Raw genomic sequence first — 25,977 nt, forward strand, 5'->3', positions numbered from 1 at the left:
AATCAGTAACATTTAGTTCAATACTGTGCTTGGAATATTAATTTGTGTCTGATATAGTTTTCCACCTTGTTTGTTATAAAACTGATGATTACACTGAGTATGAGTGTTACTGTTTTATCTAGATCATGATAAATTGTTCCTGCAACTCTGCAGCATCAGCAGACTCATCAGCTGAGGTTAAAGGAAGTTCAGTATTATATTTGTAAAGAGGAAGATGTAGAAATTAAAGTTCGTTGGAGACAGGATGAGACATGTCATCTGGGGGTCAGTTGGGCAGGAGAAGTGAAAACAGACATGATGTTATCTATAAGTCTGTATTTGATAGATTAAGAGAAGAACTGTAACGCCCACTTAAGGTGTATAAAACCCTGTTATAGGTGCTCTTGAGGAGCCTTTTTCTTTGTAACCTCATTCTGTGTGTTGCACTGTGAAACGCTCCTTCTTGTACAAGAAAATAAATTCTGTTAAATTTTGAGACTTCGGCTCCGGTCTCTATTGTTTAACGGTCATTACAAAGAAATTTTTTTCCTTTCTTCCTCAGATAAAATTCAGAATCTATGAACATGCAAATATTAATCATTGTAAAAGTCTTCCTGCTGTCTCCTCTTTCTCTGTAAAGTCTCAGTGTTTGTGCACTGGAGGCTCAAGTTTCCACATCACACTTGTGTAAGCTGCATACTGGACCATGATTGGCTCCAAACTGGTTGTGATGTCATAAATCCTGCTTATACGAGACGTAAACTAAGATTTAAGGTGAGCAGAGATGTGAAATGTGAAAACAAACTCTGCACAGAGAAGCTCAAACATCCAACTGAGGAGGAGGGACTTAAAGTATTCATGGTTAATGATTGTAGTTTAAGCTTACAGGTAGTCATGAGTCTCCTTTCCGGAGCTTCTGACGTCTCCTCCTGTGGTTCCGGGTTCAGTTCTCCGGATGCGAGGCCTCGGCAGCGCAGCACCACCCACATGTCCGGGTGATACAGGGAGAAGTAACGACACACCCGGCTTGCTTCATGGATGCTGCCCTCGTCTAATAACTGACCGATCAGCACAGCCAGAATCCTCCTCTCCTCTGGACCCAGCGGCGAGTTGATATTCAGCCCGTCCTGCTCCTCGGTGGGACCCGGGAGTCCCTCCAGACTGAGACACGTCTCCGTGTTCAGGTCTGATATGTTGGAGAAGGAGAACTCCTTCATGAGCACTTCGTATGTGTTCATCTCAGGCGTGACGGCGGGCGGCGGCAGGTTGAAAACGCTCTCCTTCTCCATGGCGACTGTGAGGACGTGTTGTCGGACCCGGTTCATCCACAGCTTCTTCTCCAGGCTCTCCACTTTGTCCACAGGAGCCGGGCTGTCCAGGGAGAGCCAGTGAGCGGCGAGCCCCAGCAGCAGGCACCGTTCCTGGACATCCAGCAGCTCAGCCTGAGCCTCCGCGGCCGCCGACGAGCCGGCGGGCTCGGCTTCGGCCTGCGACAGGAAGAACTGGGAGGCCGATTCTGGATCGGTGCTGTCGGCCTTCAGCTGCTCGTGACACTTCCTCCAGAAACCGACGCGAGTCTCCAACCTCCCCCACTGCCGCTTGGCCCTCTGGGAGTTTATTTCCTGGAGAAGCTACATGGAAGAAATAACACATCAAACATCCAAATCAAGTGAATCAAATCTAGTCACCAGCTATGTATGAAAATATATAATCTATTATCTTTGAAAAGCCAATAAGCATGTCTACACTTGTAAGATGTTTGTTCTTAAACAAAGAAATATAAAATGTAAAAGCAGAACTATTCCAGCCGTCTGCAGAGGTGAGAATGTTCATTCTGACCCACAATATGACCATGATATGATTTTGCCATTCATGCAGCCTTAGGAGAAGCATCAGTGTTATCAGTTATGATCATATTGTACAGAAGCATGTTGCAAAAGTACAGCTGAAGCTGATGGAAATGTGATGAGTTTTGCAGCTATTTGGTCATAAACCAAACTACTGGACACAATGACTGAAATTTGACCTGACGATGGTGCAAAATGAAAAGTCAGAGGATCACCAAAGTTATTACACCTGATCCTAAGTGGAACCAAATTTCATGACAATCCATCCAATAGTTGTCGAGACATTTCAAGAAATAACTAGAAAGTCCAACGTCATGGTGGTGCAACAAAAAACAGTCAAAAGTCAGTCAGTCGTCTGGGAACCATGAACGTTTGGGCCAAATTTTGTACCATCAAAAGGTTGAAATATATCACAGCATAAGTGGAAACTTTGACCTGCTGATGGTGCTAAAGGAAACGTCAGAGGATCATCAGAGTGGTTAGATTGTTTCCTCTTGGAAGCTTGAATATCTGATGTAAATTTCATGCCAAACCACCCAATAATTGTCGAGATATTTCAGTCTAAACAACAAAAGTCAACCTTATTGGTTGAGTAGGATTCATCCTCTGAGGATCTTGTCTGAACGTGATGGGTCAGCTGACACTGCTGCTAGCATGGTTAAATATTAAAGCCACATGTAAAATATTCATGTACATATGAATGTGAATGTAAATTGAATGTTAAATCAGAATCTAAGATGTAAATATAAATCTGGGTGTGGAGCAGACCTGGCTGAGCAGTAGGCGATGGATGGGGAGGCCGGCCAGCAGGGCGACTTGTCTGGCCTGGCTGTAGCGCCCCCTGGCCTGCAGAGCGTCCACTGCGGCCTGGAACTCCTCCTGCTGGACGGAGGGAGAACTGCACTGCAGCAGCCTGGGAGAAACGCTGACCTCTGACCCCTGCAGCACCTGACTGAGCTGACTCAGCTTTCTGAAGTCTGGACCTGCATAGAACACAGCAGAATGACAAATAATAACAATTTTAAATAAAAGAAACAATAAAAAGTAGAAGTTTTTTCTAAACTTCAGCAGAAACTGGTGCTTTAGTGTGAAGTATACTAATCCTACAGACAGATCAGAGGACAGCAGCTGGATGTCAATGAGCAGCTGAGCTGTATCAGCTCTAAAAAAAATGATTAAGAGGCAGGAAATTGGTTTGCCAAAGTGCTAATAAAGCCGAATACTAATCCCTTTCATCTCCTGCTCTGACTCTCAGGTCTCACCGTTGGATTTGAGGAGTTTGTCGACGTCGGCAAGGAGCTGCAGCAGCCGGTGGAGGTCGTACTGGGAGGAGCAGCGCTGCAGCATAGTGAGGAGCAGCACGGAGGCCTGGCTCTCCACCCACTGCAGGGGGAGCCCACCGGAGGGCGTCGGGCTGCCATTTCTCAGCTAGATCAGCAAAGAAGAAGAGAAGGCCGATTAGAGAGGATGAGCTCAGAGTGTGTAGTGTGTTGTGTGTGTGGCTCGTAGTGATGAACCTACAGAGAGTTATCTGCAGCTCCTCTCGGCTTTATAGTGAGTTTCAGCTCGTTGTTTATTTGTCCGGCTGCAACTTTACTGTTCTGGTTCACTCTCAGCGCTCTCATAGCGTCGTTTTCAGAGAAAAAGCTCTAAAAAGCCGCTGTACACTACCTGCTCAGCACCAAACAACCACAGTTACCATATTCCTTCCCACAACATTTTCTTTTTGTCTGTCTTCCTGCTTTATTTCCCAACAATGAAAAGTGTGGCAGCTGACAGTCAAATCTCAGATATGTGAGTTTTCTGAAAGGGACCATCAATGCAGTGTCTCTTCAGAACAGTTTCCACTCGCAACAACATCAAGAAAAAGGTGAAACATAAGACATACAACATGTTCACAGTGATTGATTATCTTCTCAAGCAGGTTTTCCATTTCTGAAAGTGGATTTTATACATTTTTAATGAATGAAGTGAACTTACAGCGATGAGCGTCCTCTGGAAGTCCAGCAGCTTCTCTTTGGCCTCAGAGAAGTTCCTGTAGTCACAACACAACTCGAACATCCTCAACACCAACACCAGAGGACAGTCCTGAGAGACAACAAAACAAAACAAAACAAAACACAAAGATGTCAAACAGTCATAACTTGAACTTCTTATCTGCATATTAGTTGCCCGTTACTGCGCACTAAATCTGAATCTGTTTTATTTTATGCAATAATAATCTGACATTCACATTAATCAAAAACAAGAACATAAAACCAAATATCCCGATATAGCCCTGATGTTACATTTGACCTTAAAGTCAGACTGTGTACAGCACCAGCCACAAGGGAAGGTGTGTCTAAACTTTTGACTGGTACTGTACATTATGAAAGAGGTGACGTCACATTCTTCAATTCAGATGCAAACAAACGCACCTTTATTCGGTCTGGTATGACAGTAGTTTATGATGGCTAATGTTAGCCAGCGTTAGCAAAAACTACATGTTTTTACTTTAAACATTCAAGTGGCTGATAAAACCCTAAAGGTCCTGTCATGAAAAGACTTTTCCCAAATGAAAAGATGGAATACCGTTTTTGCCCGAATATAAGATGATATTTTGTTCCAGATATTACGTAAAAAAGTGGAGGTCACCTTATATTCAAGGATGAGACAATTATGCATTCAATAGAGCTGCAACGATTAGTTGATTAATTGATTAGTCAATCGACAATGAATTGGCAACCTTTTCCATTATCAAATAACCGTATTTCTTAAAAGGAAAAAGGCTCCAGTTCCTTAAATATAAGAATTTGACAATTTTCTTTGTCATATGTGATAGTAAACTGAACATCTTTGGTTTCTGGACTGTTGCTCAGACAAAACATCTGAAGACGTGAATTTTTCAATATTTACTGACATTTTATAGATGAAACAATCAATTAATTGATAAAATAATTGGCACTGAAAATAATCGTTAGCTGCAGCCCTTCTTCACATCAGAGATTCTTCTTGAATGGAGAAAGTACCGCTGTTCCTACAGAGTGTTGCATTATGGGTTGTTTGTAGCGTTAATGCTGCTAGGCTAGTGAGTTTCTTGCAGCTGTTAAGAGTCAGTCAGCACTTTAAGTGTTTGGTCAGCTCAGTTTAACCTGCAGGAGTTTCTGAAGGCTCTTGTAACGTGTTTTTCTGCCTCTGAGGAAATAAATTCATGACGACGTCTTTACTGCAGAAACACAGCGAGGACTCAAGAGCTCAAAAAGATAAAACGACAGTCTGACAAATGCTAACTGCTGGAGAAAATAATGATAGTGTCCAAGAGCTTGACAGGAGAGTGAGAGACTGATAGACAAGATACACTAATGTGGGATTTATGTTCGGCTTTAATGTTATTATTTCATATTTCACTTTTACAAGAAAAAAAAGGCTTCAAGGACGAGGACTCTCTTCTCTTTGGATTAATAGTATCTCATGCAACAGTACGAGTGTGAAAGTGTGTTGTATGATATATTCTGTGAAGGAAGCAGTTTTTTCCTGGCAGAGACTGGAAATGTCACACTGTATTATGTATAGTATTAAGGAGGGAGCTCTAATCCAGTGTGTATAATCCTTTCTGAACCACGTTTCATGACTCTTTCATTGGGCACCTGACCTTTATAAGTCAGACGTGCAATAACCTTCTACTCTTTATAGAAAATAGATAACTTCACATTCACAGGTGACCTTCACATTTTCAGACAGAAGAGAGGTACGCTGTGGTGCACTCATCTGATGTTTTCACTCTCTTTCTTTGATCTCATACTACTATCTAATTTTTCTCAGGTTTTTACCCTTTGGAAGAGCTCAAAGCCTCGTAGAAGTGGCCTGACGTGGCCCCGCCCCAGCAGCGTCTTCCAGATGATTGACAGGTCATGCAGGGTCCACTCATGGTGCTCGGGGGCTTCTGACAGGTGGGAGGTGGCTTCCTCAGCTGTGACATCATCGACGGAGGTGAGCACCCACACACACAGGCATGGCAGCAGCTCCGGCACCTGTCAATCAAACAGGAGTGACAACACGGTGAAACACCTCATAAACAGTGTTAATATTGACACCAGATTTTGAGTCTCCAGATAAAAACGTATATTAGTTTTAAGGCCCATTCAGACTGGACTTATTTTTCTAGGGGAGGTGTGATGATTTTTACATTAACTGTGCTGGTCAGTGATTTTATTCCAGTCTGCAGCGCCTCCGTTGGTCATTTTTCAGCCCCACCCCAGTAATAATTACAGCTTCAATGACCTACTGTTCAGTGAACTCGCTGGTCCTCCAGTAATTAAAATCCCATCTGGAGCAAGATCCTTGTATTTTAAAGTTCAACTGAAATGACATTTAATCATCCCCAAACACATTTTTAAAACATATTTGTAATATTTTTTATCTATTAAAATTAAGAAAACATATTTTTGGGGAAATATCAGAAATGCTTTTTGTTTCTGCTGGCTGGAGGGGTGTGTCGGTGTTTGATTAACAGCAGCTGGAGGGGCGTGTCGGTGTCTGTGTTTGATTGACACCAGCTGGAGGGGCGTGTCGGTGTCTGTGTTTGATTGACACCAGCTGGAGGGGCGTGTCGGTGTCTGTGTTTGATTGACACCAGCTAGAGGGGTGTGTCGGTGTCTGCGTTTGATTGACACCAGCTAGAGTGTCTGTGTTTGACACCCATAAGATACTCAAATAGCTGTTCTAACTCCAGATGTCCTTTTTCTGGCCCTGATTTCAATCCAAGTGCTTTAATATTGTGTATCTGCCACTACTGAGTCTGATCTGACACATACAGTTAAGTAGCTGGCAAAAAAGGTTCACTGCATGTCAATTTTATTTTAATTTTTAAAAAAAAAGCACTCACATGGTGCATATTCTAAAATTAAGGTGTGTTTAATCAAATGACAAATTACCACTAAATGACACAGAAAATCTTGGAAAAATCATCCAGTGATTAGCATTTCTTTCATAACTGTGCAACTGTGCACAACCTTTTAGTGTTACTGTAGAGTAGCAGGAGTCACTCTGTGTATTTAATCAGTTTACCTGTTGACAGGCAGCCAGTACAGCCAGTGTCGGGCAGCGTTGCACCAGTGCTTCCTGCAGCAGGTACGTGCAGGCCGCCGCCTCCTCCTGACTCTGCAGGAGCACCTGGAACAGCTCCCTGGGGTGCTCCGGGCAACCTGGGGCCTCCACAGTGTTCAGAGACCCAGTCTGCTCCTCAGGACCACTGCCCCTCCTCTGACTGCACACCTGCAGGTCCTGAAACGCCAGGCTCAGGTGGGCCTGGAGGGCGGGGCCAAACTGAGCTGCCAATGACCTCACCTGGGGAAGACAGCAGGCATGAAGCTGTGAGTAAGCTTCATGGTGGTGCTGTTGTGCAAAGTTATGTCATACAGCTTTAATCTGGAGGATGTTGTGGAGGTGTGTGTTCACCTGATGCGGTGGGAAGTTGTGCAGTTGGACAAACAACAGGAAATGGATGAACTGCCCGTCATCCGCACAGTGAACGGGGTAAACAGAGCTGAGAGTCAGACGGTGGAGCTGACAGAACTGTACAGGCAACGCCCACTCCTGAGCCGCCTCGTAGGACGACCTGACACACACACACACACACACACACACACACACTCTCAGTAGGCAGCACATAACCAAACACCCAGCATCAAACACTTTGCAAGAATATGCATGTAAATTCTGTTCTGCCTGTTTCTGGTGTGGCCGAGCGTGTCTTCTGCGACCCTAATGATGACATCAGTAGGTTTGAGGCGGGGCTTACCTCCCGATGCCCTTCTGCTCCAGACTGTCTGTCACTGCAGCTTCCAGGTAGCCAATCAGCTCCTCCGCTGCTCCGGGCTCCGCCTCCACCAGCTTTACACCTTTAGACACTGAAAAGAGTCAGCAGGGAGGATGAGTGTGTGTGTTTACCCAGTGTGTGTAGATGCTGTGTGTGTGTTTGTGTTGTGTTTACCCAGTGTGTGTAGATGCTGTGCTGGAGTGTGTGTGTGTGTGTGTGTGTGTGTGTGTGTGTGTGTGTGTGTTGTGTTTACCCAGTGTGTGTAGATGCTGTGCTGGAGCGGTGTGTGTGTTGTGTTGGCTCCAGTGCTGCAGGATGACATTCATGGCTCTGATGTCGACTCTCGGCTTGAGGCTGCAGACTCCCAGCAGCTCGCAGAAACAAACGGCGGCCGACGTCACGGACGCCACGTTAAAACACTGCAGGGCCAACCTGTACACCTGCTGCCAGGCCTGCTGCAGCCTGAAACACACACACACACACACACACAAACACACACACACACACACAGGTTACTAAAGTAGTGTAGCGGGACAACATTTTATCCTCTTTCTTGTTCCATCTATGAATTCATCTCGTGGTCTCCAGGTTGGAAGCCATCGTTTTAAGCGCGTCTCGTAGGATTAGATGAAGGAAGAGAAGCGTGTCGTACTCACAGCAGCTTGACGTCACTGCAGCCGCTCAGCTGCTGGACCAGGAAGGTGGCGTAGGCGAAGGACGGTCGGCCATGACGGAGGTAGTACAGGTAGTCCAGGTTCTCCACCAGAGCAAACTTGTTGACTAGGTGAGGACTGGAGAAATGGGGCAGCTCCGTCGTTTCTATGGAGACAGACAACCACCCCAAAAAAATAATGCACAGGTTTACTCAACCTTAAAGCTCTATTTTTGTCTTATTTGGATTTTAACTTTATCAAATATTTATCAAAGTGCCACTACTACTAATACTTATACTGCCACTACTTCTACAAAGAGCTGCAGATACAAATTCTATTGGTGCTAATGCTAATGCTAATGCTAATCCTGCTACTACTACTTCTTCTTCTGCACCTTTTATTTACTACCTCTGCTACTTCTGCTGCTGCTGCCACCACTTCTTCTACTATCTGCTGCTACTAATACTACCTCTACTGCTACCACCTCCTACTGCAGCTACAACTACTACTATTTCTTCTACTAAACACGCTACTACAGCTTCTTCTACCATTGCTACTACATCTATGGGCACTACTGCTACCACAACTTCTTCTACTCCTACTATTAATGCTACCTTTACTGCTGCTGCTAGTACTTTATACTGGTGCTACTGCTGACACTACTTCTCCCTCTGCAGCTACTACTCATTCTGCTAATACTGCTACTATAACTTACTACTGCTGCTTCTTCTTCTACTATTTCTGCTGCTGCTACTTGTACAACTACTACTACTACGACTTTAATAAAGCTACATAAAACAAGACCAGAATCTGAAGACATACAGTTCAGATAAAACCAGGACCACACGTGCGTTGAAATGTTCTTTGAGTAGGTGGTTCAGGCTGGGCTGCACAGTCACATGACTGATGACCTCTATGTTTTCAGAGCTTACCGGTGGAGTTCAGGGTGTTTGCTGCCTGCCAACCAAACAGCCTGGACGGGTCCAGAGGCTGGAGCGACTGGAAAACACACAAAGTCAATACAGTTACTTTATATACTTTCAAATTCACTGAAATACACATTATTTTCAGGTCGTATCTGTTTTGGCGGCATCTGGAAGTTGCATCCTCTTGATCACATTCTTCATATATATTATAAATCCATTATAGTTTTGTCATCCTGATGTATTTCTGTAATCTGTACACACAACATCTATTGCATATCTGTTCGTCCTGGGAGAGGGATCCCTCCTCTGTTGCTCCTCCTGAGGTTTCTTCCATTTTTTCCCTGTTGAAGGTTTTTTTTTTAGGGCTATACAAATAAAATTGACTTGACTTGTCTTGACTGTAACAACATTAAAGCCAACTACAGGCCGACAGGTGTGAGTTTACCTGCAGCAGGTGGTAGACGGAGACATCAGAGGTTTGGTTGTTTCCTCGAGGCCCGGCGGGGAACAGGGCGGCCTTCAGTTTGGGGTGGGTGGCCAGCGCCATCTTCAGGAGCTGAGGGTCAACCGTCCTCTCCGACCTGCCCGACCTTTCACCCTGAACCACCACCTGCACACAGGACGCACATATACAGATCATCCTGAACATCGTGCTGTATATTAGTTAGATAACGGAACCCTTCAACAAAAGCTAAAATAGACAAATTAAATGGATAAATTAAATCTTTGAAATCCTCTCATCTTGTCTCACATTACAGCAGAATCAGAGGAACATATGGACGTCTGAAATAAACCAGGTGGGATCAGAGGTCCTGGTCAGCAGGTGAGATTAAAGTTGATGTTTACCTGATCGATTCCTCCGGGGGCAAACATGATGGCAGCCAGGGCCAGCAGACTGTGTCCCTCTAACAGCAGACTGCTGAGAGACGCCTGACTGCCTGGTAACAGCACCTGAGCACTGGTCAGACTGGCCTGGAAGACCAGTCCTGGGTCTACAACAACAGACAGAGACTCAGTCAGTCTGGAAGAACGAACAGACTCTGGTGATGTTTAGATGTTTGTGTAGTTAAGTTAAAGTATACTTAGTGTAGCTACATAAATAACATCAGGCTGCAACTAATGATTATTTTCATATTCATATTAATCTGCAGATTATTTCCTCAATTAATCGATTAAAGGATTCACAATTTTTCAAGTCTGTCTTAAAACAACAGTCAGGTACCAAAACATTGAAATAGGTTTTTCTTGCTATAAACATTTTGTGCAATCTTTAAAAAACTAAACATAAGTAAATAAAGTAGTGCAGCAACTAATGGTAATGAGAATGTTTTTACCTTAAATGATGAATCACTTATCAGAAATGTTATTTAATCTTTTCATCACTACTAATTATATTAAACTAAAAAACTAAATGTGCCTGACTTAATGTTATCAAAATAATCAAATCTAAATTGCTAAATTAAAAGACAGTCCATCAGCAGCCTGTTCGTACCTGACAGATCTCTGGTGATCTCCTGGATCTTCACCAGCATCTCAAACCAGGGCTGACTCTCAGACAGGCTCTGATTGGCCAGCAGGGGACAGTTTCTGGGTGTCAACCTGTGGAGGCAGATAATTAACTCACTAATGTATATTTTACAATCAACTGAATGAAACTGAAACACAATCAGAGCAGCTGTTAACGAAGCGAATAGCTAGCACAGACAGACGCAGATACACACCTGTAGTGCTCCAGGTAGCTGTAGAGCAGGTACTGCAGGCCGCGGTCCAGGCAGAAGGTGATGAAGAGGCTGTGGAGGTCGAGTCCGAGGGGGGAGCGGTACTGTGGGACGGGCGGGGACGAAGCCATTGCCCCTCCACCCTGAGCAAGCCTCCACAACAGCTGCTCCAGGTCTGCCAGCTCCTCTGGGATGAACACACCTCTCCTACGAGGAAAAACACACACACATAACGCAAAACGAACCGAACAACAAGCACAAAGAGGTCAAAGGTGTTTCCACTAATCGTGACTGTGAGAAAGTGTTATGCTTGTTGTTAATGGGGCACATTTTGTTTTATCTGAACTGGTCGTTTCTGTACGGAGGCGACTCTTCATCAGTGACACTACAAACACGAGTGTTTAGTTTGATGTATTTTTTGAGGCATTTGTTTGTTGTACAGCTCTTTCAAGTGAAAATAAAAGTGTTTTAGACCGACTGACAAAACAAGTTACTTGAAGACGTCACCTTGGGCTCTGGGAAATGATTATAAATACTGTTATCTGACATTTTATAGGCTAAACATGTTAATCGAAGATAGTTGCAGCTGTTATAATTTCCTCTTTCTTTTGGCGTGTAGTAACATTTCAAGTGTCTGTCGTTGCTGCTCAGCTGTTTGATGTTTTTTCTCCTCTTCCTCTCTGCTGCTGTTCTTATGGATGTCTCATGATGTCTGGACTCAAAGATGGCGTCCATTCACCTCGAATGATGCTCGCCTGGCGCAACACTAGACTATTAATAGTAAAAAGATTTTACACTGGGATGACATCACAAACACTGAAGTCACGTTTCAAGGCTCCGGGAAAATTTGACAAATATAAAACCTTCATGGATTTAATACAGAGAGTAATAATTGACCTTGTTTGCAGTTGGTGTCCTATCAACAGTTTATAGATTTTCTCTTATTATTTTAATTATCAACTTATCTGTCGATTATTTTGTCAGTTAATCTGTTGGTCAGAAAATGGTGAAAAATGTCGATCACTGTTTCCCAAAACCCAAAGTTGACGTCCTCAAATGTCTTGTTTTTGTCTTTTGTTTGTTTCCAGGTGACAGATTCTTGACTGTGTCATCAGCATCCAAACATATACCAGCATCGAAAAAGTCAAAAAGTCTCCTCTAGGTGGTGATCTGGAGAAAAATCTTCTCTACTATGAAATATTTTGGATTTATACACATAGAAAAATGTGATTTCTCTCTTTGATGATGTGTCTCCTCCTGGTGTCAAGACCAGGAAATATTGATTTCTCTCTTCTTGTGCAAATTCTGCACAATGTATACATTTTTATCCTTGAAAAAAATAAAATTGCATGACAATGTTTTTAAAAAATGTGTGTTTTTTGTTATTAAAAACCTGGAAACCTGCACATTTCATGGTTCAGCCTCTCTGTTTCCTCTCATGACAGATTCTTAGAGATTTATTGTTTTGCTCTATTATTTTTTAAACTTATTCAACATCTCTGGAGTAATGAACGGTTACGGAGAGGAAGATGGCTGCTGTACCTGGCCAGCAGGTCCAGGATGTTCTCCTTCATGTAGCTGCTGCAGACCGTGTTGTTGTTGACCAGCTCCGGGGTTAACTCCGGCCACCGGGCGGCGCCGGAGGTCTCGCCGTTCTGGATCCAGTCGATCACCCGGCGCTGGTCGTGGAGGGCGGTGAGGTAACGCCACAACACCGCCAAGTCACAGGAAGTCAAATCTGATGGAGCAAAAACACAGAGAAAGAAAATTAGAATCAATCATGAAATGAAGACCTTTAAGAACCACATCGGGATCCTGGTTCTGCTTTTGGTGATGTAGCGTCTCTACCTGTGTGCTGGAGTCTGGACAGGAGGACGGCGGTCTGACTGCTCTGGTCCCAGTTCCTCACCCAGTCCAGTCTGAGATTCCTCCAGAGCCCCTCCTCCTCGTCAGACCTCCTCCGTCCCACCAGCTCCTCCAGAACCTCCTCACCTCCCGCCTCCCTGCGGACCATCTGAACCACCCTGGAGAGAAGGAGGAAGAACAGATGAACCAGGTAACTCAGAGAACGGTGAGGTTTTTTAAAGTTCTTTGAGTCGAGACAGTCAAGACCTCATTTCTACCCAGAAGCATCAAACGTCTAAACACAAGAGACTCAGCAGGACTTCACTCCAAGAGGACAGAAAGTGGAAGATAAAGAGAAGATTTAGAGGAGTCAAAGAAGAAGATGATGATCATGTTCAGACAGAGATCAGAGAGGTGATGAAGTTTTTACTATTGAGTGCTTCATCATCATAAACAGCTAGTTTTAGAGTGAACTAAATAATAATTATAATATTAATACATTTTATGTACAGAACGCTTTATACAACAAGTTAAAAAAAGCTCCTGGATGTGCTGGAGTTTTTTTTAAAGGGGACATATTAAGCTTATTGTGATTTTTTTTGTCATTACTATACTGTTATGATGTCAGATGTTAAACATGGTCAAAGTTCCAAAACTTGAGGTGAACGTGAGACAAAGCCAAGGTTTCAGCTGCCCTGAACACTTGGTTTACAAATGTTTTTTTTCTTTTCCCGATGATTATATATCGGATTTATCACGATTTAGTTTGAGAAAGTTGTCTCTCATGATTTAATTTCGGCAAGAGAGCTGCAGTTATGTTTGCATACAGTAACATGCTGTTGTGAACAGTGTGTAATTTTGTTGTACTTGTTGTCTTTGGGTTTAAGAAATTAGTTAATTAAGGAAAAGAGAACCTTGGGAGCCAGACTGCAAATATGCAGCACATCCCATGGCTATAGTTACCATAGCAACATTGAAGCTCAGTCCACCTACTGTTCACATACAGTGTTATGAGATTCAGTGTATTCATCTTTTACCTTTGTGACGTGGCGTTCGCTGGGCAGCGGGACGCCGGCAGTGACCCCAGCTTCTCCATCTCCCTGATGAACTCAACACTCTTCATCTCCTCTTCAGGGAAGTAACTCCTCTTCAACAGCTCCTCAACCTGAGCAATCAACCAATCAGAGCGCTAGTTAAGACGTACAGCAGGAGGCAGTAAATCAGGTGCTGCTGTCAGGAAAAATCTCATCTCTTCAGGAAGCTTTTAAAAAAAACTTGACATTAGACCGTCCCTCCAGGAAACTGCAATTTGCAATCGCAATAATTAACGCAAATTAAAGAAATCTTTGCAATATTTGCAAGAGCTTGCAATTTTGCTAAATTACTGCAACCTTTCTGCATGACACGGCCAAAGTAAAAGACCACTACGTCATCGCATCGCACATTCAGAAAGGATATAAATGGAACTCAAGTACAGTATTTTCTTTTTTTATATAACTTTGAGCCCATTGTTCTCATGTTCAGACAATAAATTAAAAAATCAGCACTGTAATAAAGTTGTTTCTGTGATATGCAGTATGCGTTTGACCAAAGGAAGTGATTACATATGATCCTTCATTTATAGTAGTTTTAATAAAATGATTTTATATTCTTTTGCTTGCAATTTTTCCCAATTCCTGCAATTTTACTGCAGAAAGAGCAGATAAAACATCACAGATTTTAATTTTTGAGAAAAGCCGCTGCATTTTTGGCCGCAATAACCACAAAAAAACTCTGCGAAACCCTGGAGGGACTGATTAGCTTGAATACTGGGCAGTTTGGAGTTAATAAAATGGAACAAAAGCACAAACAATTCTTAAAAACCTCCAAAAAAAGTGTAATCTGTCAACTGAAACTTATTGAAATAGATCATTAGAGAACACATACCACCACCAAAGTTATTTAAATATGAGGACATCTTTGTTCTGCACTTATTTCAACTCTTTCTGACATTGTCATATTTATATTTTTATGTTTTATTTTTATTTGTGTAAATGAATTGTCTTGGCAAACTCGCTTCAAATTACTGCTTAAGAGACAAATCAGTTATTTTGAATTGAAGTGAAAATGTTGCAGCATCACTGATACCAGCACATGTCATAAATTGTTTACATTTGAATGACTTTGATTTGGATGATATTTGTAGGAAGAATTATGGAAAATCCACACAGGTGTTAATTAATGTGGCCTTTATGGATAATTATGTGTTTGCCTCCCCAAAAAGACTGAAAGCTGAATTAAACTGTATTTTACGTTTAAACAGATGTATAAATAACGATGCTGTCGGGTGTGAAGAAGACTGTGTTTACTGTAAAATGCCAGACTCACCACAAACTCCCTGAGCTCCTTGTCGTCGGTGTAGAGGCAGATACTGTGGAGCTGCTGCTTCACACTGAAACCCTGAGAAAACAAAATATCTGCAGTTTAATGTTTGATCACGATGATGAAAGTCACCCGTCAGTTTAACTTTATTCACATGTTGAGGGTATAAATCAGGCTCACCATGTTGGTGAGGAGCGTGTTGGCGGTCTGCAGGTCTCGCTGCTGCAGGCACGAGAAGACCTGACGCAGACCCTCCGTCCTCAGAGACGACAACCGCTGCTCCGGCTGGCTCCGCCTCCTCAGGACGGCCTGAGCTCTGGGAATCTGATTGGTCAGGATGGACTGACGGACCACTTCCTGCAGCACGCAAACATATAGACGCAGTTGATGAAAACATGAACACGAATCAACGTTTTTCCTAACAAAAAAACCCCATAAAAACAAAGACAGAAATTTAAACTACGTGACTAAACGTCACCTCTGTGGACAGCAGCTCCCACTCGTCCTCCTGCGCCTCCTCCTCAGCAGGAGCAGTACTGTCGGTGCTGGAGGTGTCGCCCCCTGCAGGCCAGGGGAATTTCTTCATGTAGCGCCTCAGTTCAGTAACGTACCGGTCCAGAACGTCCACGCAGCTCTGCACGTCCGCGTCCTCGTCTGCATGAATGAAAATGGGTTAAAACTGCAGTCTGTGTCTACAGCTGTGGACGGAGAGGTGTGTGTGTGTGTGTGTGTGTGTGTGTGTGTGTGTGTGTGTGTTGTCTTACGGTGTGTGTTTGTCAGGACGGAGCGGATCTGTGTGTTGACGAAGCTCATGGTGATGTTGAGCAGCTGTTCAGAGAACTGTCGGCTCTGAGCTTCACTGTTTGAGTCTCTGACGGCCGAACACAGCAGGTCCAACGCAGGACACAACTCCTGCACGCCTGCAGACACACAGCAGCAAAATATCAAAATAAACAACCCAACTGCAATTATCAAAGACACTACCTGTTAGATTTGGATTGATTACTCTGATGGCATAAGTTTGTACTTGTAGAAAAATGAACATCTATGTGTTTTCAGTCTGTTCATATCAATTCCTTGGGTTACATCCATGGGGGGAGGGGTGACACCACAACAGGGAGTCATAAATGTTCTAATATCACAAAAAGGGGCTTTAAATAAATGCCAGAAAAAAAAAAACATGATTAAAATGAAAGATTACATTAGTCAATGTGGTAATATGTCTCTGAGATGTTCTAGTAGGTTCCAACCAAATGGCCACCCTTACGAAAAAAACACATGTGAGTTATCACATGTGAAGTGCTGTTTCACATGTGATAACTCACATGTGTTTTAACATGTGAAATATTCAGGGGCACATGTGGTTTTCGGACATTTCACATGTGAATTTAAGATACACATGTGATTTCCAAATGTGAAACTTAGGTTCACATGTGAAACCACAACATCTTATGAAATGTTTCACTTCACATGTGACATTATCTTTTTCACATGTAAAACTAAAAACATGTTGTCTTTTTTCACATGTGAATTTTAAGATACACATGTGATTTCCAAATGTGAATTTTAAGTTCACATGTGAAATCACAACATCACATGTGAAATGTCTCAGTTCACATGTGAAAGACTGAATTTCACATGTGCTTTTTTTGTAAGGGCAATATGATCTGCTAATTTTAATTAACCACGTTTATTATTATATAATACTGTTTTATTATATAACAGTATTATTATATAATACTGTTTTATTCCTTTGTTCTTTAATAACCAAACTGAAGCAATTCTTATCAAAATGTTTGTAATGTGTTTATGTTAGAAAAATAAAAACTGGCTGATATATTTCAACCTGATTTTTTCAAACTATGATATTTAAAAAATATTGATATTGGCTCCTAAATGTAACTATTGGGCTTTAGTTTAGTTTCATATGATAGCGACAAGGCAGACTATAATTGTAGGAAGGTGTTTTATGGAGAGTTTGTGATGTCACGTACTGTCTGTCAGGCTGAGCGTGGAGGCTGCCGGTTGATCAGCTGAGCCGAACGCCGTTGAAGGGTTCAGGACATTTTCTTTACTCTTCAGGTAAAAATCCACCGTGTCCAGCTGACGGTTCTTCAGACCGGCCTGCAAAACACAAAACCATCTAGAGGTCACCAGGAGGTCGTGGTGATACACTTCGTGGTCAGTGAAGGTGAGCGCTGCCTCCTTCCTACCTGCAGGGCGTGGATGGGGATGGAGCAGCGCCCCCAGCTGTTCAGGTGACACACTGCGTCTACTGTTGCCGCACTGCCGAACAACATCAACCTGCTGAGCAAGTCCTGCTGGGAAACTGAGAACATGACCTGGAACACGCCGGACTCTGGAGACACATAAAGACAGCGAGTGTCAGCAGACAGCAGGAATTAAACTTAGATAAAGACACCTCTACAAGACGACAATATTTAACGCAGAGAAGCAGAGAACATAAAGTACACACATACAAAAAGTTCATGGATATAATGGGAATTTAAACTGACACTTTTTCAGAAAGACAGACACAGAAAAAACAGATAATTGCAACCTAACCTCAGCCTCTGTCTCTCATGTCTCGGCGTACATCAGATCCTCCAAAAGATAATTAATCAGTGATGTTTTAAAAACCCAGAAGGTCATTCAAAAACATTTACTGCTTATCTGACAGTATTTTCAGAATCCTCAAAGACTTTTCTAACCATCTGGATTAAAAAAATATTCCATCTGCTGCATGATAAAAATATTTTTAGCTCATTTGCCAAGTGACACCTCTGAAGACGCATCCCTCCAGCTACCAGAGAGAAAACAGGGTCACAACTCTGGAAACGGATTAAAAATCTTTTTTATTGTCCAGCAGACATTAGATGGTTAGAAAAGTCTTTGAGGATTCTGGATTCAAAGCAGCTTCGAGTGTTTTAAAACGACCTTCTGGGTGTTTCAAACATCGCTGGTTAATTATCTTTTAGAGAAACTGATGGTTACTTCTGTGACCCAAATGTTTGCCAATTCATGACAAAGTGGGGCTAATTGCAACCTCGCACTAATGTGTTTTACTCTTCTTCTTTTTTTAAACAACCTTAGTTTGTAGTTTCAGCCATAATTCCTACCAGTTCTGAGAACATTTTACTACATTTTTTGCTGAGATCTGAAGTTTAGAGACTGTTTGTGTTCCTGCCCTGTTGGACCTTTATGACCTTCATGATATCCCAAGAACTCAATGAATTTGGTGAGTAAAATGTTATCATAAACAACAGGAACAAAGACTATAAAGACTGTAAAAAGATGACTATAGTAGATTTTTAGTCTAACCTACTGCTGAGGTTTACTGTACGTTAGAGGTCGTCTTACTCTTCAGCAGCAGTCTGTGATGTTGTTCTCCGCAGCGCTGAACCGGAGCCGCCTCACCCTCCGCCTGGTGGTAGCTCACGCTCCCCGACTCCAGATCCCATAAGGCCACTGTGGTCTGTCTGTTGCCGGTGGATACGAAGGTCAGCAGAGCCGAGAACTCGGAGACGGTGAGCAGAGACAGCTTGGACGCTTCGGGGACGGAGAAAACGACGGTCACCCCGCCGTGAGGAACTCTGCTGTGGGCCGAGGACAGAGCCTGGTGGGACTCCACGTGGGGGAGTGAAGAGGACCAGCAGGTCCCAGCGGGCTGGGAGGAAGAGGAGGAGGAGGAGGAGGAGGCTGGGGGAGACACAGGCTGCTGGGCTCTGCTGAACATGGAGGCCAGACGAGCTTCCCAGGAGCTGCAGGTGAAGAGTTCACAGGTTTATTAGTGAAATCATTAAAATTCTGTATAGAAGATCAGGATTCAGTATTTTAATATTATCTATCAGACAAACACATGATAACTGCTTACACTGACAACATATGATGAGGTGCAAATGGTAAAATGAGTTTGCGCCGGCTGAGCCTTTGCATATGTTTAAACTGTGCCGAAATCTTCATGTTTTAGCATGTACATGGTAAACCAAGCTGTTGGAAAACTGTGCATATTCTTGCCAAAACACAGTCGAGACATCTTTCTGTGATTACTCCACAATGTCGATAGAGCCGATCACAAAGCACAGCTGTCGTCATTGTAACAGAGAGGAGTAACAAGAGGCATTTATGAGCTATGATCACATTGCCGTTTCATGCTTGTTCAGTTGTCAGACAAAACAGGAATATAAAAAAGTAATATGAGGCTGATCCAGCTGAGACACAGCAGGAGAACCAGACTGTCTGTCCCGCTGCTCAACACATGTTGGCTGTGATGAAGAGTTTTGTTATTTGTCAGCTGAAAGGGGACAAAGGAGAGAAAGTGTTGTTGTGTTGTTTACCTAAACAACCTGAAAAAGCTACTGTGGACACATGACATTAGCAAGTGACCAATCATATAATGTTCTTAGCTTCATACTAAACAATATGCTTTAAAGGATACTGGCCATTAAGAGATCCCTCCCTAATTCACTTTCAATTTAAGTGATGGAAGACAAAGTCCTTCTTCTGTGCAAAAATGTATTTTATAAGGCACATGGATATTGTTATAAGACAGACTTGAGAAATGTGAACCTATCCTTTGAGCTTCAAGTATTTTAAATACATCCCAGACTGATTTCCTACCATTCAGGCAATAAAACATCCAGTTGTTCCTTTGTTCTGTCCTCCTCAATGATTGGCAACAGGTGCTTAGTCTCTGTGAGTAAATTACATTGTGCAAAAAAAGGTGACAAAGTGCAAAAATACCTGAAGACAGATGTTAAGATAATATGTCTTCATCAGTGTCTGGACACAGTGTCATCTTCATCAAGATGTATTATTGTGACATTTGTCTTTAGGTGTTCTTGCACTCGTGAGCTCCGATAAAATAACAAATCTAAACATAAATCTTGTGCTGGCAGCTATCTCAGGGCTATAATCAATAGAAGTGAAGTCTGCGTGGTGTTCAGTAGTTTACCGATCAGTACAGAAGGTCGATCTGAGGGCGGCGAGGCTGCAGTTGGAGCTCGACAGGCTGTCTTCGTCTCTTGGATTCTGGGGCCGGAGGGGGAGGCGGGCAGGGGGGACAGCACACAGCAGGTGGTCTGGATAAATCCTGGAAGACAGTATATCATTCTGAAGCTTGTTTTGTTTTGGTGTCAGTGAGTCAGTCTCAGTCTGCTGCTGTGCATCATTAAACTGCAGATGAGTCAGAGTGGAGAGCAGTTAAATGATGTGTTTCTTGTAGTGAATCGGTTTAATATTCCTCCAGTTGAGTCAGGAACTGTCACATCAGACCATTTGGCAGAAAGACAAACAGGCCTTTTAAAATACAACACATTGTTAAAGATGAAACCAGTGGTTTCCAACCTTTTTGGCTTTTGACATCTTACAAAAAGCAGTGTGTAGTCGGGGTCACATTTCACATGTCTATGAGTTGTTAACAGCTCCACCAAATAGTGATTTTTCCCTCTAAACTTCTCACATGCTTTCATTTCAATAAATGTTCAAATGATCCAATATTTCAGCAAAAATCAAAGATTAGAGAAAAAGTCCAAAAACTGAAAACAGATTTGTGTATCAGAACTTTGTTTTTTCTTCTTTCCTCTCCCATTAATCATCTCACGACCCCTCAGATTTATCTGATGACCCTTTGGAGGGGCCCCGACCCCTAGGTTGGGAACCACTGGACTAAACTAGCTAACTGTATATAAAGTAGTGTAAACTAGCTCCACCTCCAGCAGCTACAACAGTAACATGCTGCTCTAACACTGATGCTTCACTATTAATAATCTAATGATGTCATATATAATAATATATCAGTCAGAGGGATGAATTGGTACTTTTACTTTACTACTTTAAGTACATTTTGCTGCTAATACTTATGTACTTTTACTGCAATACTTTAACTACATCAAGGTCATAATACTTATGTACTTTTACTTAAGTAAAGGATCTGAATACTTCTTCCATCATTGCAAACGACCCCCCAAAATGAGGAGGTTTCAGCTCATTTTCCTGCTGCAGTACCTGAAGTAGTGGTTGAGGTCAACGGCGATGGCGTTGTGAGACTGAGTGACGGCCACAGCTGTACTGAGATCAGCCGACACCTGGAGGAAACAGAAGGAGGACGAGGAGGAGAAGGAGGAGGAGACGAGCTCCTCTTCTGCCAGGCCAGAGCTCAGGTAGGCAGGAAGGTCAACGGTGGCCAGCAGACCGCCATCAGTGATATTACAAACAGCTGGAGGTCAGAGTTAAAGGATCAACAGATAGTTTACAAAGAGTCAGACTAGATTCAGGTTAGATTAGATTAGTTATCAGTTTAGCTGTGTGTATTTAAATTTAATTAGATTTACTTCAACTTAGTTTTGTTTATTGTATCTTATTCTCATCAAGGCTAGCTTAGTTTCATATAGTTTTCTTGGTTTAGTTAAAATTTTAAGAACTCAGTTAGCTGAGGAAGACCATGAGATGTGATTAAAAGCCCAGAAAAAGCTAGCAAGTATTTTTCAAATAACGCTGTTTTCAAAGTCAAGAATGAACTTTTGAGCTCAAATAGTTAAATTCAGTCTCATTTTAATTATGTTTTGCTTGGTTCTATTCATGTTTTTTACTTTAGCTCAGTTTCAAAGCTAGCTTATTTTTCTTTTTTTTAAATTTTACTTCACTTGATTTAACTTAATTTCATCAAGTCTAACTCAGTTTCATTTAGCGTAGCCTAGTTTACTTTAACATTTTATTTAATTTAGCTTAGCTTGCTCAAGGATAACTTAGCTTCATTTAATTTAGCCGACTTAAGTTTAGCTTAGTTACTCACCTTTATTTTGTTTAGCTCAGGTTTTTCTTTTATTTTGTTTAACTTAGTTTAGTATAACGTTACTTAAGCTTGGTTTAGTTTAAGTCAATTTATTAAGTTTTAATTGGTTTAGCTTAGTTAGCATACTTTGCTCAGTTTCATAGTTCAACTTAGTTAAGTTTACTTAGCTTAGTTTTATTTGATTAAGCTATGTTTGCTCAAGGCTAATTTAGTTTCATTTCATTTAGCTTACTGTAGTTTAGCTACAGTAAGTCACTCACCTCCATTGGGTTAAGCTCTGTTTCATGTGTCTTAGCTTAATTTAGCTTTTCTGCAGTTGCATTAAATTTTATTTTATTTTTTTTAACCTTGGTTTGGCTTACTTTAGTTTAGCTGAGTCACTAGATTTCATTTGTTTTAGCTTAGTTAGCTCATCTTTAGCTTTCTCCATTTCGTTTAGTTCAACTTAGTTTATCTAAATTTAGCTTTATTTTATTTAGCTTAGTTTCCTCAAGGATAACTTTCATTTAATTTAGCCTACTTTTCATGTAACTTAGCTAAATTTAGCTTCTTTTTGCAGTTTTATTTAGTTTAGCTTTACACTTGGTTTAGTTTGGTTTAGTTTCATATAGTTAAGCTTACTGTAGTTTAGCCAAGTCACTGAATTTCCTTTGTTTTAAATTAGTTAGCTTATCTTTAGTTTGCTCAGTTTCATTAAATATAACTTTACTTCACTTAACTAGTTTAATTTAGTTTAGCTTACATTAATTGCTAGTCACTTAATTTCATTTGGTTTTGTTTAATTTTGTGTAACTTAACTTTATTCAGTAACAGCTTAGTTTTATTTAGGAATAATTTAACTAAATTAGCTTAGTTTGCTTTAGTTTACTTAAGTTTCATTTAGTTTAACTTATCTGCATTTTGATTAGTTCACCTTACTGTAGTTTATCTGATTAGTTTGTTTTTCAGTTTATTTAGCCACCCCAATTATACCAATGAGACTAAACATTTCTCAGTATAATGCAATCAAGTTTAATAGCACCACATACTACAGCCGCAATGGTGATATTATAATTGCATTTAGTAGTAGTATTTGTATTAGAATAGATTCAGCCTTAGTGAGTTGAGGATACATATGAGTCCAGTGGAGCTGAGGATAAACAGGGTTTCTCTGCACACACAGTGGTGGACGGCGCTGTGTCTGTTGCTGTCAGTCGGCCGGATGTTGCAGCAGGTTAACGTCTGCAGCTCCTCCTCCGTCTGCTGCCACTGCAGCTGCAGCAGCCAGGCGCCGTTCAGCAGCACGCAGCACCGGCCAGCAGAAAACGACAACACACACACCGACTGCAGCTCACACACATCTGAAAATAAAGACTCAGTCATTAATACATATTATGATTCGTAAAGGTAGAATTAATGCAGGAACTGTTGTATGAGATTGCATTAGATTGCACAGGTGTTGCTAATAAAGTGCTCAGTGTGTGTATATGCATATTAATATACATGACTATATCATTTACTGTAATGTCTGTGTCTGGTACATGTGATTTTGATTCTGCAGCATCATTTCTGTTTCAGTGTCCTTAGTTTTGCTGTGCTGCAGTAGCAGACCTCCGTGCTTGGACTGGAGTCTGATCCTGTGATGGTGAACTGGTTGTGGTACTCACTGTGGTCCTTCTCTCTGACAGTCTGCAGCAGGCGGTCTGCAGGATATTCATAGACAGAGAGCAGAGAAATGGAGGCTGGTCGTTCTGTTTCCACCTCCAGCAGCTTGAGGTTGCACTGAGATCCAACAGCCAGCAGTCTGAAGTTGCTGACGCCTCGACTGTGGACGCTCACCTCCTCCCAGGAGAAGCTAGGAGTGGAAATGCACTGTTAATAATAGGGCTGCAACTAACGATTACTTCATGATTGATTAATCGATTAGTTGTTTGGTCTATATAAACACGTCAATCATTATTTCCCAAAGCCCAAGATGATGTCTTCACATGTCTTGTTTTGTCCTGACCAACAGTCCACAACCCAAAGATATTCAGTTTACTGTCATAGAGGACTAAAGAAACCAAAAAATATTTTCCTCCAAATGATTAGGTAATCGATTATCAAAATAGTTGTCACTTAATTTAATAGTTGACAACTAATGGCTTAAATGACTTATTGTTGTAGCTCTAGTTAGTAAGTTGTCTTCTGACTGTCCTGATCAAGCTACTTCTGTGAGGAACAAGAATCAGTTGCCACCATGATTATTATTATTATTGATTAATCTTAAAATTAAAAGTAAAGCTAGTTTAAACTACTTCATGTCTGGATACCAGGAATGTCCTGAAGACCAAGGAGATGGAGGAGAAAGCGTTAGAAATGTACAGTGAGCAACACTCGAAAAGCCTGTACTGCAAATACTAACCAAGTCCCAACAGCGGTGGAAGAAGTACTCAGATACTTTACTTTAGTAAAAGTACCAATACAGCAATGTAGAAATACTCCATTACAAGTAAAAGTCCTGCATGAAAAATCCTACTACAGTAAAAGTACATAAGTATTATGAGCTTGATGAAGTTAAAGTATTGCAGTAAAAGTACATAAGTATTATGAGCTTGATGTAGTTAAAGTATTGCAGTAAAAGTACATAAGTATTATGAGCTTGATGTAGTTAAAGTATTGCAGTAAAAGTACATAAGTATTACGAGCTTGATGTAGTTAAAGTATTGCAGTAAAAGTAGTGGTTTGGTCCCTCTGACTGATATATTATTATATATGACATCATTAGATTATTAATAGTGAAGCATCAGTGTTAGAGCAGCATGTTACTGTTGTAGCTGCTGGAGGTGGAGCTAGTTTACACTACTTTATATACAGTTAGCTAGTTTAGTCCAGTGGTTCCCAACCTAGGGGTCGGGCCCCTCCAAAGGGTCAGCAGATACATCTGAGGGGTCATGAGATGATTAATAGAAATACTGAAGTAGAGTATCTCAAAATTGTACAGAAGTACAGTATTTGAGTAGATGTACTTATTGCTTGTCACTACTGGTGTTTTGCTAACAGGAAGGGTGTTCACTCGGTTGGACTCACTCTCCGTAGCAGCCGTCCACTGTAGCCGGAGGAGCCTCCCTGTCCGCCGGGTCCCAGACCACCAGCCTCCCCCCGGCATCCAGACAGCCGAGCAGGGAGCCTGCGGGGGCCAGTTCAGCTTTCTGGATGTCCGCAACTTCCCCACAGTGCTGGTTCTCCGGGATCACAGACACCTCGATGGAGATCTTCTCCGGCCGCTGAGCCTCCAACATCTTGACACGTTGGATGCAAAACGTTTCACACAGACTGCGGGTTCAACTGTTGATTAACGAGACATTTTATAAAAAAGAAATGGTCCTGTAAACGCCTCCAGACAGCGATGAAAGCAAAAGTATCAGAGATGTTCCTGTCATGTAAACAGCATCTGAGTCCAGGTAGTCACATGTCCAGTCTACTGCTGTCAGCTGACCGCTTCTGACCAATAGTAAAACGCAAAAATATAATAGAGTCAACTTAATCGAGCGAGGATGTTAATTTAATAATCCTCATTTTGTTATTAAATAAATAAATAAAAATCTGCCAAATTTCAGCGCAAATGCATGAATATTTTTTGCTTAAAAATAAAGAATAACCAACAATTCAGTCAACTAGTGTGAAATTTTAGGGTAACAGTATTGTGTCACAGGTTGAAAATTCAATTCAAGGGCAGGTTCACAATTTTTCAAGTCTGTCTTGAAACAACAGTCAGGAGCCCAGATGAAGAGTGAAACATGTTTTTCTTCCTGTAATTAGAAGATCCCTTCATAATGTATAATTGATGTGCATTCTACTTTAACCCCACCAATTTATCATTTATGAGCAGCATATATCTATAAATATTTTAGAAATGGGCTATAATACCACACAATATAGTTGTAAGCAAATATAAGTGTTCATTAATACATTTTTCAACAACTATAACTCCTCCTGTGGGCACCCGTACATGGATGATGCTATATAAATATTAAAACATGAATGACGATATAGTAAAACATAGTTGTAATAATATAAAATATGTCTTCATGAGAGAT

At 41.7% G+C, this 25,977-nt stretch overlaps 1 protein-coding gene across 2 annotated transcripts in view; it reads right to left on the reverse strand.

Annotated features, from left to right (window-relative positions):
• spg11 (SPG11 vesicle trafficking associated, spatacsin) overlaps nt 1-25,689 on the reverse strand; it is a 34,124-nt gene extending 8,435 nt beyond the window's left edge. For both annotated transcript variants that reach the window (XM_067590699.1, XM_067590700.1), the window contains exons 1-30: nt 24,968-25,689; nt 23,566-23,753; nt 23,032-23,259; nt 21,133-21,343; nt 20,081-20,218; nt 18,487-18,887; nt 17,340-17,485; nt 17,121-17,250; nt 15,891-16,046; nt 15,605-15,780; nt 15,307-15,483; nt 15,133-15,204; nt 13,803-13,930; nt 12,769-12,944; nt 12,463-12,658; nt 10,924-11,127; nt 10,695-10,801; nt 10,049-10,194; nt 9,648-9,812; nt 9,209-9,275; nt 8,280-8,442; nt 7,877-8,085; nt 7,606-7,714; nt 7,263-7,422; nt 6,873-7,151; nt 5,636-5,836; nt 3,807-3,914; nt 3,089-3,254; nt 2,595-2,809; nt 866-1,610 (exon numbers count right to left, since the gene is read on the reverse strand). In XM_067590699.1, the coding sequence (XP_067446800.1) occupies nt 866-1,610; nt 2,595-2,809; nt 3,089-3,254; nt 3,807-3,914; nt 5,636-5,836; nt 6,873-7,151; nt 7,263-7,422; nt 7,606-7,714; nt 7,877-8,085; nt 8,280-8,442; nt 9,209-9,275; nt 9,648-9,812; nt 10,049-10,194; nt 10,695-10,801; nt 10,924-11,127; nt 12,463-12,658; nt 12,769-12,944; nt 13,803-13,930; nt 15,133-15,204; nt 15,307-15,483; nt 15,605-15,780; nt 15,891-16,046; nt 17,121-17,250; nt 17,340-17,485; nt 18,487-18,887; nt 20,081-20,218; nt 21,133-21,343; nt 23,032-23,259; nt 23,566-23,753; nt 24,968-25,179 (5,779 nt within the window). In that variant the 5' untranslated portion in view covers nt 25,180-25,689. The remainder of the gene's footprint in view (nt 1-865; nt 1,611-2,594; nt 2,810-3,088; nt 3,255-3,806; nt 3,915-5,635; nt 5,837-6,872; nt 7,152-7,262; nt 7,423-7,605; nt 7,715-7,876; nt 8,086-8,279; nt 8,443-9,208; nt 9,276-9,647; nt 9,813-10,048; nt 10,195-10,694; nt 10,802-10,923; nt 11,128-12,462; nt 12,659-12,768; nt 12,945-13,802; nt 13,931-15,132; nt 15,205-15,306; nt 15,484-15,604; nt 15,781-15,890; nt 16,047-17,120; nt 17,251-17,339; nt 17,486-18,486; nt 18,888-20,080; nt 20,219-21,132; nt 21,344-23,031; nt 23,260-23,565; nt 23,754-24,967) is intronic.
• Between the last annotated feature and the right edge of the window lie 288 nt (nt 25,690-25,977).

Source organism: Thunnus thynnus, chromosome 5 (genome assembly GCF_963924715.1).
Source record: "Thunnus thynnus chromosome 5, fThuThy2.1, whole genome shotgun sequence".
Classification (NCBI taxonomy): domain Eukaryota; kingdom Metazoa; phylum Chordata; class Actinopteri; order Scombriformes; family Scombridae; genus Thunnus; species Thunnus thynnus.